This window comes from Stegostoma tigrinum, chromosome 18 (genome assembly GCF_030684315.1).
Source record: "Stegostoma tigrinum isolate sSteTig4 chromosome 18, sSteTig4.hap1, whole genome shotgun sequence".
Classification (NCBI taxonomy): domain Eukaryota; kingdom Metazoa; phylum Chordata; class Chondrichthyes; order Orectolobiformes; family Stegostomatidae; genus Stegostoma; species Stegostoma tigrinum.
The window spans coordinates 15739194-15753343 of record NC_081371.1 but is presented as its reverse complement, the minus strand read 5'-3'; the positions used below and the strand labels follow the sequence as shown (position 1 = coordinate 15753343).

The 14150-nt window shown below is 39.7% G+C and overlaps 1 protein-coding gene across 3 annotated transcripts in view; it reads left to right on the top strand.

The window, feature by feature from the left end:
• LOC125460698 (receptor-type tyrosine-protein phosphatase zeta-like) overlaps positions 1-14150 on the top strand; it is a 242061-nt gene that overhangs the window by 138588 nt on the left and 89323 nt on the right. For all 3 annotated transcript variants that reach the window (XM_048548418.2, XM_048548417.2, XM_048548419.2), the window contains exons 7-8: positions 337-494; positions 8800-8950. In XM_048548418.2, coding sequence (XP_048404375.1) covers positions 337-494; positions 8800-8950 — 309 coding nt within the window. The remainder of the gene's footprint in view (positions 1-336; positions 495-8799; positions 8951-14150) is intronic.

The following is a 14150-nucleotide window of genomic DNA, read 5'->3' as shown; positions in this document are numbered from 1 at the left end:
TGTGGAATAAGCAATTGAATCTACTTGTAATCTCAGCAAAAGGGCTCACCTTGTTGCCAATTTATAAAACTGTGCAAGTAATTATGACTTCGTATGATGCGAGTGCGAGTGAATTAATTGGAGTTGAAAATTGGGAAAGAGAACTTTTAAAGAGGGCTATTTCTAGCTTGCAAAAAGTGCCATTTAATTCAACGCTACCCCTTGTATTCTTTGATAATTTTGCTACATGAACCTCTATCTATATAGCATGCTGGCATTAATATTGATATTTGGAAGTTAAAACAATGATTGTTCTCTTTATAATAAATCTTCATCCAAGATTTTGTATTGCTTTAGGAAAACGGGCTCTGGTGGAACCATTCATTTTACTGAATCTTCTTCCAAACTCCACGGATAAATATTACAGTTATAACGGCTCCCTTACTATACCTCCCTGTACAGAAACTGTCCAATGGATTGTTTTTAAAGAAACTGTTCCCATTTCTGAAACTCAGGTAAATTTAACTATTTTACAGTTGTGCAGTAGTTTGTAAATTGTGTAGCTTAAGTTACCATTTAGAAAAGCCAGAGGATGTGACAGAAATATAATCTACTTTACAAGTGTCAGCAATAACTGCAGAGCTGTGCTCCCTATTCCCAATCCACAAGATACCATTCAAGCCAATTCCAAAAGACTGTGTGGTACATAATCCTCTGCAGAATAATTGCTGAGTGAGTACAGTGTGCAGCCCCAGAAATGTTTAACTTTTCACATTCTAGTAGAAACTTTGTGTGTGCGTGTGTGCGTGTGTGCGTGAAGATTGTAATTCTCAGAGTAAGGTACACATTGAACCTTATTTGATTCTTCATATTGGGTTTCTCTTATCCCTCCTTAGTGTTGTCCTTGAAACGTTGTCAGAACATTAGATATCTTGAGTATATATTTCCCTTTTAGGAATTATGCTGCATTGTAGAAGGAAGTATCAGAAAATCTTCAGCTCCAACCCACGACTTTTCCCTTTCTCCTATCACCTCCCTCGCCTCCATTCCTCACCTACAACATTGTACTTAATTGTTGGTCACTTACAAACATTTTGCGCATGGTTTCCCAACATGCACTTATTGTCGGCCCCAAGGAACTAAAGTGGAAAATTCTAGAAATCAAAAATATATTGAATTAGCTCCAGGTTTAAAAATGTATATAAATAGAATTTCACAGTAGTCAGAAGTATGTTTATTTTCTGAACAAATTAACATTAATTAAGGTACAATTATTTATGGGCCCAATCTTCACCACTGGCCAGAGAAATGGGAGTCAGGCTTGTTCCAAATTCTGAAACCCAAGTTCGCCTCCAAATACGTTTATCTCCTACAGAAGTGGATGGGGGTGATTTGGAGGCTGAAAAGTAATGTGAGCGCACATCAATCTGATTAGAACACCTCTCTCTGTTCTTAGGGATAGCAGCCCCAGGATCCAACGTTTTCTTATCCTCCACAAACATAACACGAAAAATTAGGAGCAGGAGCTAACCATACAGTCTGTTGAGCTGTTTCCATTGTTAAATGTAATTCTGGCTGATATCACGTTTCAACAGCACTTTTACATCCTCTCCTGATAATCCTTGAATCTTTGAAAGACTAAAAATTGCCTAAACCGGAATATAGTAGCTGAAGTAAAAGCATTTACAACCCGTTTGGATGGACCATTCCAAAAAATCACAACAATTTGGTGAAGAAGTCTTCCTTATCCCAGGCCTAAATAACCATGGTGTCTGAGTGTTCTAGATTCCCAACCAGTGGAAATAACCCTCCAGTGTCTACCATGTCAAGATCTTTCAGAATTTTGTGTTTCAGTGATGGTACCTCTCAATTCTTCTAAAGTCCAGCTGCAGATCATGAATATATGCCCCACATAGCTTCTTTGTATAAAACAAACCTTTCATCAGTAGTGCCATCTAGCTAACCGTCATTGTATTGACTGCAAAATAAACATGGTGATGAAAACTGCGTATAGTATTCCAGCTTTAAAGATTTGTACAATTGTAGCAAGACTTCTTTGCTCCTTAACTGTAATTCCCTCGAGGTAATCATCAAACCTCCATTTGCCATGCTAATTACTTATTGTACCTGCACGCTAGCTTTCAGAGATGAATTTTAGTTCTAAATGTTGCCATTTATGAATTTTATGCCCCTTAAAAATAGTTTACTTTTCTATTCTTTAACCAAAATGAATAAACTCTCATTTCCTCACATCATACTCCAACCAACATTCTGTTGCCCTTTCACTTAGCAAGTCCATATCTCCTAGCAGTCTCTGTATCCTCTTCATAACTATTCTTTTCCACATAGCTTTGTACTGTCAGCAAGCCTAAGCTGTGATTTGAATCTTTTTCTAAATCATTAATATAGATTGTAAATAGGTGAGGCTCCAGCACCATGCTTGTGGCATTCCATTAGTTACAACATCCTGGTGGATCTCATATTTTCCAATGAGAGTCTGAGTCTGGTGGTAGCTTCAGGTACACCTTTATTTTGGTACAGTTTCATTACTGATTCGGATTTTCTTTTCAGCAAGGAGCATAAAAACTTCAGATCGTATCCAGTTAAAACTTAGAGTGCACATCTCCTCCTCCCCCCTCCCTCTTGATACTATTAGTCAGCAGCGTTGAGATTTCTCTCCATAATTGGCTCCCTGGTACAGCATCTTAAAGAGATGGACAGGCTGGTGGGCCACCAACAGGCATGATGTTTTCACAGGCTTTAATGATAAGCGGACCATTTCTATTGCCTGCAACCGGTTTGACATTTTTCTTTTCTTGATTTTTTTGGATATGTGTGGATTCATAACTCCCTCAGAATCTATACCTATAATCACCTGAACAATCTGAACTAAAACCTACTCTTAATATTGTAAAGATTGATTAAACACTTCAAGAGAAACAATTACTTAGTGTCTCTATATAAGCAATTACAGCTGCACACTCTATTCAGTTTATAATCTTGATTAAACAGTCTTGCTATTGTTCAACTTACTGAGACCACATTAAGCAAATATTTTCCTAAGGCTTGCTCTTTTTGTTTGGCCATGGTCTGCTGTAGTCTGTTGGCCATTTTCTGTTCAGTTATGGGCAGCCAATGGCCATTTTGTGCTACTTAATTACAGACATCCCTAACACATACCAACTTGAGAATTTCCCATTTTTGTCCACTCTTTGCTTCTTCTTCTTCAACCCATCCTCTCGTCATGTTAATATTATTACTACTAACTCAATGAGCCCATGTTGTGTATATTAACTTTTCATGTGACACATTTTATTGAATGCCTTTCTGAAATCCAGATACACTACATAATCTAATTCTCCTTTATCTACTATTTTTGCATCTTCCAAAAATCAATGTCAAAATAATGAGTTTTGTAAAACCGTGTTGATTTTATCTAATGATACAATGATTTTCAAAATACACTGTTAAGAATACTTTTTAATAGTAGATTCCAGCATCTTTTTTGATAACTAAGCCAATTAACCGCTTTGCAGAACACCTCCGCTCAGTTCGCAAAAAACAACTGCACCTCCCAGTCGCAAACCATTTCCACTCCCCCTCCCATTCTCTTGATGACATGTCCATCATGGGCCTCCTGCACTGCCACAATGATGCCACCCGAAGGTTGCAGGAACAGCAACTCATATTCCGCCTGGGAACCCTGCAGCCATATGGTATCAATGTGGACTTCACCAGTTTCAAAATCTCCCCTTCCCCTACTGCATCCCTCAACCAGCCCAGTTCGTCCCCTCCCCCCACTGCACCACACAACCAGCCCAGCTCTTCCCCCCCACCCACTGCATCCCAAAACCAGTCCAACCTGTCTCTGCCTCCCTAACCGGTTCTTCCTCTCACCCATCCCTTCCTCCCACCCCAAGCCGCACCCCCCGCTACCTACTAACCTCATCCCACCTCCTTGACCTGTCCGTCTTCCCTGGACCGACCTATCCCCTCCCTACCTCCCCACCTACACTCTCTCCACCTATCTTCTTTACTCTCCATCTTCGGTCCGCCTCCCCCTCTCTCCCTATTTATTCCAGTTCCCTCCCCCCATCCCCCTCTCTGATGAAGGGTCTAGGCCCGAAACGTCAGCTTTTGTGCTCCTGAGATGCTGCTTGGCCTGCTGTGTTCATCCAACCTCACATTTTATTATCTAATTAACCTATAGTTATTGTTTACCTTCTCATTTCTCTCTTGAGTAACATTGTCACATTTACTAACTCCCAAGCTGCTGGAACAATTCCTCAGTCTAGTGAATTTCAGAAAATCATTATCTCTGCAGCTTTAAATACTTATAATGCACCCAAGGATGTAGGCCATCAGGTCCTGAGAATCTGTCAGATTTTAATCCTTTAACTCTCTCCAGTATGTTTTTTTTCTCTGTGGATATCGACTGCATTAATTTTCTCATCCTTCCTTAGAGCCCATGTTTACATTTATTTCTGGTATGCAATTTGTGTCTTCCATCTGAAGGCAGACACAAAATATTGACTTAATGTCTCTATCATTTCCTCATTTTATCTTTTGCCTGATTTTGCTTTTGAGACACCAATGTTTACTTACTTGTAATTACTCTTACAATTTGCTATTATACATTATAAATCATTTACTTTTACATTCTATTTCCTGTCTTATTATCAATTTTTCTGGTCGACCTTTGCTGGTTTCTAAAACGTTCCTGAGGCTTTTTTTTTGCAAATTTCTAAGTCATCTTCTGACGTAACACTGTGCTTACATTCCTGAGTAAACTGCAGGTGAACCTTTAGTGCTGAGTGGTTGTTTTTCAGTGGAATACATTTTGTTGAGCCTGCTGAATTGTTTCTTAAAATGTTTTCCACTCTTCTTCAACAGCCATACATTTGGCGATTTCTCTCCTGATAACTACAGCAAAATACTTGTGTTTGGAGTCAATCTCCTTTAATCCTTAACATGAAACTCATAATGTAATTGATCACTAATTCCAGTGGATCTTTTACCATGAATTAGGTCCTGCATAATGAGACAATGCTAATTGATAGATGTAAAGGTGCTTTCTTCAAGTTGGCTCCACACTGTATCACTCCACAAAACCGTTATAAAATTCTGCAAACATCTTCTTTGCCACCCTTACCAATTTGATTGGTCTCTTCTATATGAAGATTTAAAGTTCCCCGTAATTATATACTGCCTTTGTTCCACAAATATTTTGTCTAAAGTTCTATCAATAACATTTACAACTGTTAGGAGGGCCTAGAAACTATTCAACCAGCATTTTCTGACTCTTGCTATTCCTAATGTCCAACTGTTACTTTTCTAATTTGTGATTTTCTTAGCTAAGATCCTTTCTCATTAATGATGTTATGTTTACTGTTAGGGTATTCTTCCTCCTTCATATTCTGTCAATATTTTATCAATGTGTCCCTGAAACATTTATTTTCTCATCTTGGTCACCATTCTTAACCTTATCCTTCATTCCCCCACAGGCTTGTCCAAGCTGTTTCATATTCTCTGCATCTCTCTATGCCCCATGTTCACCACGCCTCATCCATGACCCCTTACACTCCCAAATCCACCCCCTATTCCTACCATGACCCTGCATGTCTCAATGCCACTCTATGTCCCCTATGTTTCTTCCATAACCACTCACCCAGTGCCCAGTGTGGGCAGACTACAGGATGTCTTTGAATCATAATGGCAACAATTATCAAAACAAACCATTATGACTCATGGGAAATGAAACTGAAAGAATGTATGGCGTTACATTTCAATTTCAAATACAATTGCCTGTCAATAAGGGAGTGGTATGGGTAGTTAGATTTTCCAACTTTTAATAGCAGGGCAATTTTGTTCTACGTTAAGGACCACCTGACATTCAAATCAAAGTTCAGAACATGATAGAACCTCTCAAGGGCAAAGAGGGATGGGGAATAAATACTGGCCAGCCAATGACACCTACATCTCATGAATGAATTTTTAAAAAGTATATGTCTATAGGTGCGCAACACTTAAACAATCCTGTTCAATTCAGTGGTCAACTTGCTTTGGTAGATCAGAGCCTAATGATAAATTATTTTCAGTTGAAGAACATCTATGTCATGATACACCATCAAATTGTGACATTTGATGTCACTCTGGCAGGTCTCAGAATGTTCTCAACTTCTTCCCAACAACTTTGAAATCTATGGGCAGGGATTTTTAGAGATTCTAAAGCCTGCACCAACATGCAAACAAATAGCAAGGAGGCGAAAATTTAGATTTTTCCATAGACCACATTATGGTGACACCCCCTCCCCCCCACAACATCAAAAGGTATATCCAATGTTATGAGTTCCTGTCCCACAAAAAACAAGTCACAAGAATAGCACAGGTATGAGGAGGCACTGTGAATTTGACAATTGTCAAAAGCTCGAAACTTTGTCATTCCTGACTCCATTCTTGATTTCACTAAGATGTTAATTGATATTCTTAAGTAGTTATTAAAGTTATCTGTCTTTGATATGGTAAGTGATTAAGTGATTAGTTGTTTCATTGTACAAAACTTGAGTATCACTGATATTTAGTATCATGCATATTTTGTCAAAACTATTCATCTTGTACATTGGAGATTTCCAGTATTAGTTGAATGATAGCCCCATTAGATTGTTAGTTTATTTTTAATGTCAATTTAAAAGATCTGGATATTGGTTCAGTGGTTGTGGGGGATCCATGAGAAACATGGAGTGGCATGCCAGCATTATATTCTTGTGTACCTATACAATACCTATTTTATTCTAAATCAGGCCTGATAGCAGCTTGACATAGTGGACATGCTGAATTCTGGTGAGCTCTGTGCTGAAGGAATAATCACCAGTCACAGAGAGAAAGAGATGGCTGGTGGTGAATTTAACCTGAGCGCCAACATGACTTGGGTGAGGGGCAACTTTGAGAAGGAACAACCTTCAGTGGTGCTATCAGCTCATGTTGGAAATGAACTCATTACTCTGCATCACAAAACAGCCAAACAACGAAGCTAGCTGACCCATCCACAACAGTTCCCAGACAACTGTGCAAAATAGAGTTTAGTTTGTACATGCTCAAATCATGAACAAGACCTGGAGACATGAAAAGTTAGAGTAAATGCTCATTAATAATCCATTTTTGGTGATTTTTATTATTCATTCATGGGACTTGGGCATCGCTGGCCGGCCAGCACTTATTATCTATTCCTAGTTGCCCTTGAGAAAGTGAAGGTTAGTTGCCTTCTTGAACTGCTGCAGGCCATGTTCTGTAGGCTGACCCACAATGACCCATGGAGGGAATTCTATGATTTTTCACCCAACGACAGTGAAGGAATGGTGATATATTTCCAAGTCAGAATGATGAGTGGTTGGAGGCGAACTTGAAGGTGATGATGTTCGTGTGTATCTGCTGCCCTTATCCTTCCAAATGGAAGTGGTCATGGGTTTGGAAGGTGCTGTCTGAGGATCTTTGAATTTCTGAAGTGCATCCTGTGGAAGGAGTGGATGCTTGTGGATGTGACGCATATCAAGCTTTGACTTACATTGTGTCAAGTTTTTTGAGTATTGGAGCTGCACTCATCTAGGCAAGTAAGCAGTACTTCACCACACTCCTGCCTCATGCCTTGTAGATGGTAGACAGGCTTTGGAAAGTCAGGAGGTGAGTTACTCCCTGCCGTATTCCTAACATCTAACTAGCTCTTGAATTTATGTGGCGAGCTCATTTGAGTTTCTGGTCAATGATAATCCTATGGAAGTTGACAGCAGGGGATTCAGTGATGGTAACACCATTGAATGTCAAGGCATGGTAGTTACATTGTCTCTTATTTGGAGATGGTCATTACCTAGCATTGTATGGTGTATATTTTACTTGCTGCTTGTCAACTCATGCTTGGACATTGTCCAGATCTTGTTGCATTAAGCATGGACTACTTCAACACCTGAGGAGTCAGAATTGGTGTTAAACATTGTGCAATCATTGGCAAACATCCCACTTTTGACCTTTATACTAGAGGGAAGATCTTTGATGAATATTTTTTCAGTCATAAGCTGCCAACTGTCTTAGATAACTTACAATAATAGGTACACCTTTGTTTGAAATTCTGTGACTTTAACAACACAGATTAAATTAGTTGACAGAATGCAAGTTATACCTGTATTCCAAAGGGATTTTGAGTTTTTTGTGTGATTTGAGCGTTCTACTGTGTATCATTTTATCTCTAGTTTCATAGCAATATCTGAATTTCTCAAATAAATTAATGTATTTTCATATTCCCAGAGCTCTGTGTAACTAACCTACCGTAACAAATATTGCTTTGGCTTTAAAACAATTAACAAAACATACTGGAAATTTCACCACACAAATCCTCAATGAATGTATTTTTATGAGCTTTTTCCGCTATTGTAACTGGACAATAACCCATTCATCCAAAATTAAACTATTAAAACAAGCTGCTCTATCCTCATAAATGTATTTTAATTAAATTTTAACTTGGTGCCATACAGAGCAGAAAGTCTCATTCAATTTCCAGCTCCTATTAAATTGAATACAACAATTGGCTTGAGTGCCCTTGGGTCAAGGATGTGAAATGATTCAATATTTCCGGATTTTAATTTGTATGTAATTGCCCAGTGAAAAGTTACAAGTGTGCAGATGTCAAGTGGGGATCAGTTTAGGCTTAATTTTTTTAAAAAACAATTCTACCTTTCTCTCTTGTTATGAAGAAACTGCCATTTGACAGTTCTGCAAAAAAGTCTGTGCATGCATTGAAAGGGTTTTTGAAATATTTATGCTTTGATCTAGCTGGCAGTTTTCTGTGAGGTGCTGACCATGCAAAAGTCTGGCTATGCTATGTTAATCGATTACCTCCAGAACAACTACAGGGAGCAGCAGTACCAATTCATTGGACAGGTCTTCTCCTCCTATTCAGGCACAGAAGAGATTCATGAGCCAGGTAGGTTCAAAACAGTTTGCCAGTGTAAATCTCTAAATGTTGCATTGGATATTTTGTGATGATAGGCTTTTTGCAGAAGTTGAAGAAATAATGTGTGTTTATACAAGCTACCACAACTTCAGGTAATCCAAAAACACTTTATAGCTAGCGAACTACTGTCATGTGGGATCTGTAATGAAACTACAGCTTGTTTGAATCTTAGAGTATTTATTATCAGACATTAACTGTAGCTTTAATTGCTGTATGGGTTAGGCTCAATGAGTCCTGTATAGCGGTTAACTGTTGCTCACTTAATTGAAAGGAAAGAAAGAAATTGCAATTGTGTGGTATCTTTTAACCACTAGAGTATCAACATAGATCTTTTGATCATATGTTCTGGATCATTCATGACTACTCAGGTACTAAAGCAGACCAGGTCTATATGCAGCAAGGCTGGACGACATCCAGTCCTGAGCTAATAAGTGGCAAGTCCATTCATGACACAGAAATGGCAGACAATGACCAATTCCCACAAAAGGACCTTACCATTTCTCATTGATGTCAATGGCACAGTCATGACTTAAATCCCCACTTTCAACATCCTGAGGGCTACCATTGACCAGGAACTGCACTGGACCAATATAGAAATACTAGGTCTACAAAAACAGGTCAGAGGCTGGGAATTCTTTGAGTAACTTACCTCCTGTCTTCCCAAAACTGTCTACTATTTACCTGATGGAGGCCAGGAGTGTGATAGAAAACTCCCCTCTTGGCTGGATGGGTGCAACTCCAACAATATAGTCAAAGCTTGACACCATTAAGAATATAGAATCCTGCTTGACTGACACCCCATCCACCACCTTCAATATTCACTCCCTTCATCACTGATGCATTATCAAACGGTGCGCCCCATCTACAAGATGCATTACAGTAACTCATCGAAACTCCTTTGACAGCAGCTTCCATGACATCTGCTATATAGAAGGACAAGAGTAACATATCCACATGAATCCCACCAACTGCAAGTTCACCTCTGAACCATACACTATCGTGACCTGAAACAGTATCACTATCACTATTCCTTCACTGCCACTTGATCAAATCTTGGAACTCCTCCCCAACAGTTCTGTGGGTGCACTTTCACCCTACGGACTGCAATGATTCAAGAAGGCAGTTCATCACCAGATTCTCAGGCAATTAGGGATGGCTTGGCCAGCACCAACCACATCTCCTGAAAAAATAGTTTTTAAAAAAATCCTTGGAATGGGTTTTGAATCCACATGCTTCTGATTCAGAAGGGAGAGAGTTATGGTAGACAATTTTATTCAATTCATTATAAGCACTAAGAGATGTACCATAACACAGTGTAAAGTCGATTGGAACACAGGAGGCTGATGATATGACCTTGGCTGTTCTGTGTAAAGATCCTGGCCTGACACGTTGCATACGCTTGCATCATTGAACTGGTCTTGCCCATATTGTAAGGTCAACTCATCTGAATAATTTGATGTTTTCTGAACTAAGCATCTGTGGGAATGTCACGCGTCAGGGGATGCTACCATCAGTACTATGTCATATCTCAGTCTTCAGGAATATTCAAATATACAGGGTGGTTAGTTCAAATAAAAAGTGGGTTGCACTTGGCTTGTTCATACCTAATAAAATGAATTGCAAACACAGAAACCTGAAGGACGGTATTTTTGGCATCCAAAAAATACAGAAATTAATAAATTGCTATGCAATATTTGGAGATCAGATTAAGGATAAGTTCACCTAAAAAGCTGAAAGCGTATGTGTTGTTTGTATCTTAGTGAAGTTTAAGTTATACAACAGTGCAGTTAGCATGATTATAACATAATTGAGGATGGCAGAACAAGTCTCTATGGAGAAGACAATGGTTTCCTTCAACTTGGAATTTGTTAGACTTGGCCCTGTTTTACTGGTTTGAAGTTTTATCCTTTCCAAAACAACATTCTAATGTAACTTGATGCTATTCTAAGCTCTGACAATCTGCTACTCTTTTTTCTTTGTCAGTCACTGTCATCTACTTTGGCTCTATTCCATTCCTCATCCCTTATTCTGCATCTTAATATTCTCTCCCAGTTCTGTCCTTGTCTGCTTCATTCTGTCTGAAGTTTCCTATCCCCCTCTAGAATTCACCCTAATGTACAAAATTCACCCCATGTTTAACTTTATTCACAAAAATACATTGAACATAAATTAAAATGAAAAACACTTTCTTAAGCCTTTAAGCGCCCTCTTGTGTTAAGAAATAGATAAACGTTAGAAAATCTGCAATGTCATTTAGTGTCCCTCTGGACTGGGTGGGGAGTGGTGCTAATAATCAGTTGGGATGTCATAGAGTGGTGAGCCCGTCTCTTTCCTAACTACCCCAAGTGAAGAAAAGACATGAAAGATCAAGGAACTCCTGCCAGTTATTCTCCTCTGCCTTCAGCTTTGAGGTCTGCTGCAGTTCCAGGAGTGCCCATCTCTCTGGGTGGTATTGCTGTGGCTGAAGATTTGCTGGGCCTCTGACCAGTAGCATTTGGAAATGGGATCCAGGTATAGAGAGCCCAGGGAAACCTGACCACAGGTGACAGGCGACGGACAGAAAGTTGGCTTCATTGAGCTTCCCTGAAATGGCCACACCAGCTTCCTAGCTAGCGAACCAGGCCACAGACACAGACATTAAGTTCAACCCAAAATGTTGCTCAAATTTACTGTGAGCAGTTGTGTTGTAAATCAAAGAAGCAGGTGAGGTGAGGACTCTGAGGCAGAGAGTCAGCTCTGTTGCACAATGGTAACACTGAGGCTTTAGTAGAAGAAGAGGTAAGAGCAACATTCCCTCTAATTTTCCTAACCACTACACTCACAGTCTGTGCTTGGCAGCAATGGAATATATGTTGACACATTGATTGCTATGAGTGAAGTATGGCTGATCAGTTTAGAGAGAACGTTGGGAGAGACCATTTGATTTTAAAGGCTAGTTGTGCTTAAAACCAAGGGCTACTTTCCTGCAATTTAGCATTTTGCTTAAAGCTGCTGTTTTAAGTTAATTATCTCCCGAGGGGACAAGCAGAGTTGGTCCTGTGAGGGAGCTCTGTCCTGAGATGCTTGGCTGAGTTTCAAATACTATGGGAGTAATATGACAGGGAAGTTGTGAGCTGATTATTTTTAGACCAAAAACCTGTTTGGGATTATGTTTCAACCTTTAGTAGAGTTGAAAAACAAATTTCTGAACATGCCACAGGGAAAGAATGCATTCATGGGCAGAGGCCAGAGAACTGATTTGTCAGTAAGGAAAACAAATTTCTACTCTCTACCTAGCTACTGTTTACAGTTAATAGTTCAAGAAACTTAAATAATTTTTTCTTCATGGCTTCAGTTTTGGTTATGAGTAATTTAATTTCAGGTATGGCAGGGGAACCCTGTGTTTTGGGTTGCAAACTCTTCGATGCCCCTGCCAGTCTGAATGGCCTTGTCTGTAGGAGGTACCACTAGTTGGAATAGTTTGAGCACCAGCTTTTGTAGTTTGAGTGTTGGCTGTCGTCGCCACATTATGCAGTTGCGAGGCAGAGTTATGTGGATAGCATGTCTATTGAACTGGTCGCCCCACAGTTCAAAGAAGAGCAGTCAGGAAAGGAGTGGGTGACCACCAGTCAGAATAGTGAGGCAGACAGGTCATCAGGAAAGGTCTGGAGTGCATCTCACCCAAGAACCGATTTTCTGTGTTGGTAAATGATTGGAGTGACAGTTGCTCTGGGACGGTGTAGCCACAGTCCAGTTGCACAAGGTGGGGAGGAGAAAGAAAGAAAGAGCAATAGTGAGAAGACACTCAATAGCAAGGACTACAAGTGAGTGTTTCTGCTGCCACAGATGTGACTCCAGGATGGTGTGTTGGCTTGCTAACGCCAAAATCAAGGATGTCGCTGCAGGGTCTTGGAAAGATTGAACAGTCAGATGTCACGGTTCACATTGGTGAACCCATGTTTAAAAAAAGCAATGAATTCTTGCAACAAGAATTTAGGGAGCCAGGTAACAGATTGAAAAGCAGGACCATAAGGGGTGTACTTGCTGAATTATTCCTTGTGCCACATTCTGCTGAGTATCAAAATAAAAAGATAGAACAGATGAATATATAGTTAATGAGTTAATGGAGGAGGCACGGCTTCAGATTCTGGTGACGGTAGGAATTGTACAAATCTGGATTGCGCCTAAACCAAAACAGGATCACATCCTTATGGGGGGAAGGGCTTGCTTGTGCTGTTGGTGGAAGTGTTAAACTAATTCAGCAGTGGAATGGGGTATGAAGCGTAAATGCAATAGGGAGTGACACGCAGGCAAATATAAAAGAAAACAAACAAGTCAGTTTGAAAGGCAGAGCATATGTAGCCAAGTTAAGGCACAAGCGCACATGGCAAGGCTGCATTGCATTCATTCTAATACAAGCAGTCTAGCAAGTAAGGCAATGGGGTTGCAGATTAACTCATAGGGATATGATATCATTGCTATTACGTAGACATCTTTAGGAGCTGGCAGCTCGATATTCAGGCAAGGCAGGGAGAGTGTGTAAAGGAGGAGGTGGTGTCACAATATTGATAAAGGAATCAATAACTGCAATAAGGAGGGATGCTATCACAGATGATTCCTTGATTTAGGTCACTTGGTAGAATGTAAAAACAAAAAAAAAGCGATGACCTTAAGATTGTTCTGTAGACCCCCAAGCAGTCAGGGAGTGGTAAAAAGTCAGATATGTAGGCAAATCTCAGAGGTGTACATATAATAGGTAATAATAGTAGTGGGATTTCAACTTCCCCAATACAAACTGGGTTTAAAATTGTGAAAGAGGTTTGAAGGAAATTCTTAAAATGTATCTGGGAGAAATTTTAAGAGACGAGGTGGTGCTGGACCTAATTTTAAAGAACAAAGCCAAGTAAGTGGGAGAACCAAGAGTGAGGAAGCATTTCAGTGACAATGAGCATAAGTGTGTAGGGTCTAAGGTACCCATGGAGAAGGACAAAGATTGACTGGAAATATAGGTTCTGAATTGGGGTGGGCTGATTTTAATATGATAAGGCAGGGTTTAGCCAAAGTGATCTTCAAGCAGCCATCTGTAGGAATATCAACATTGGAGCTGTATAAGTCTTTCACAAAAGACATGGTAAAACTGTAGAACAAAAAAAATGGTGAAAGTGAGAACAACAAGCGCAGAAAATCCTGG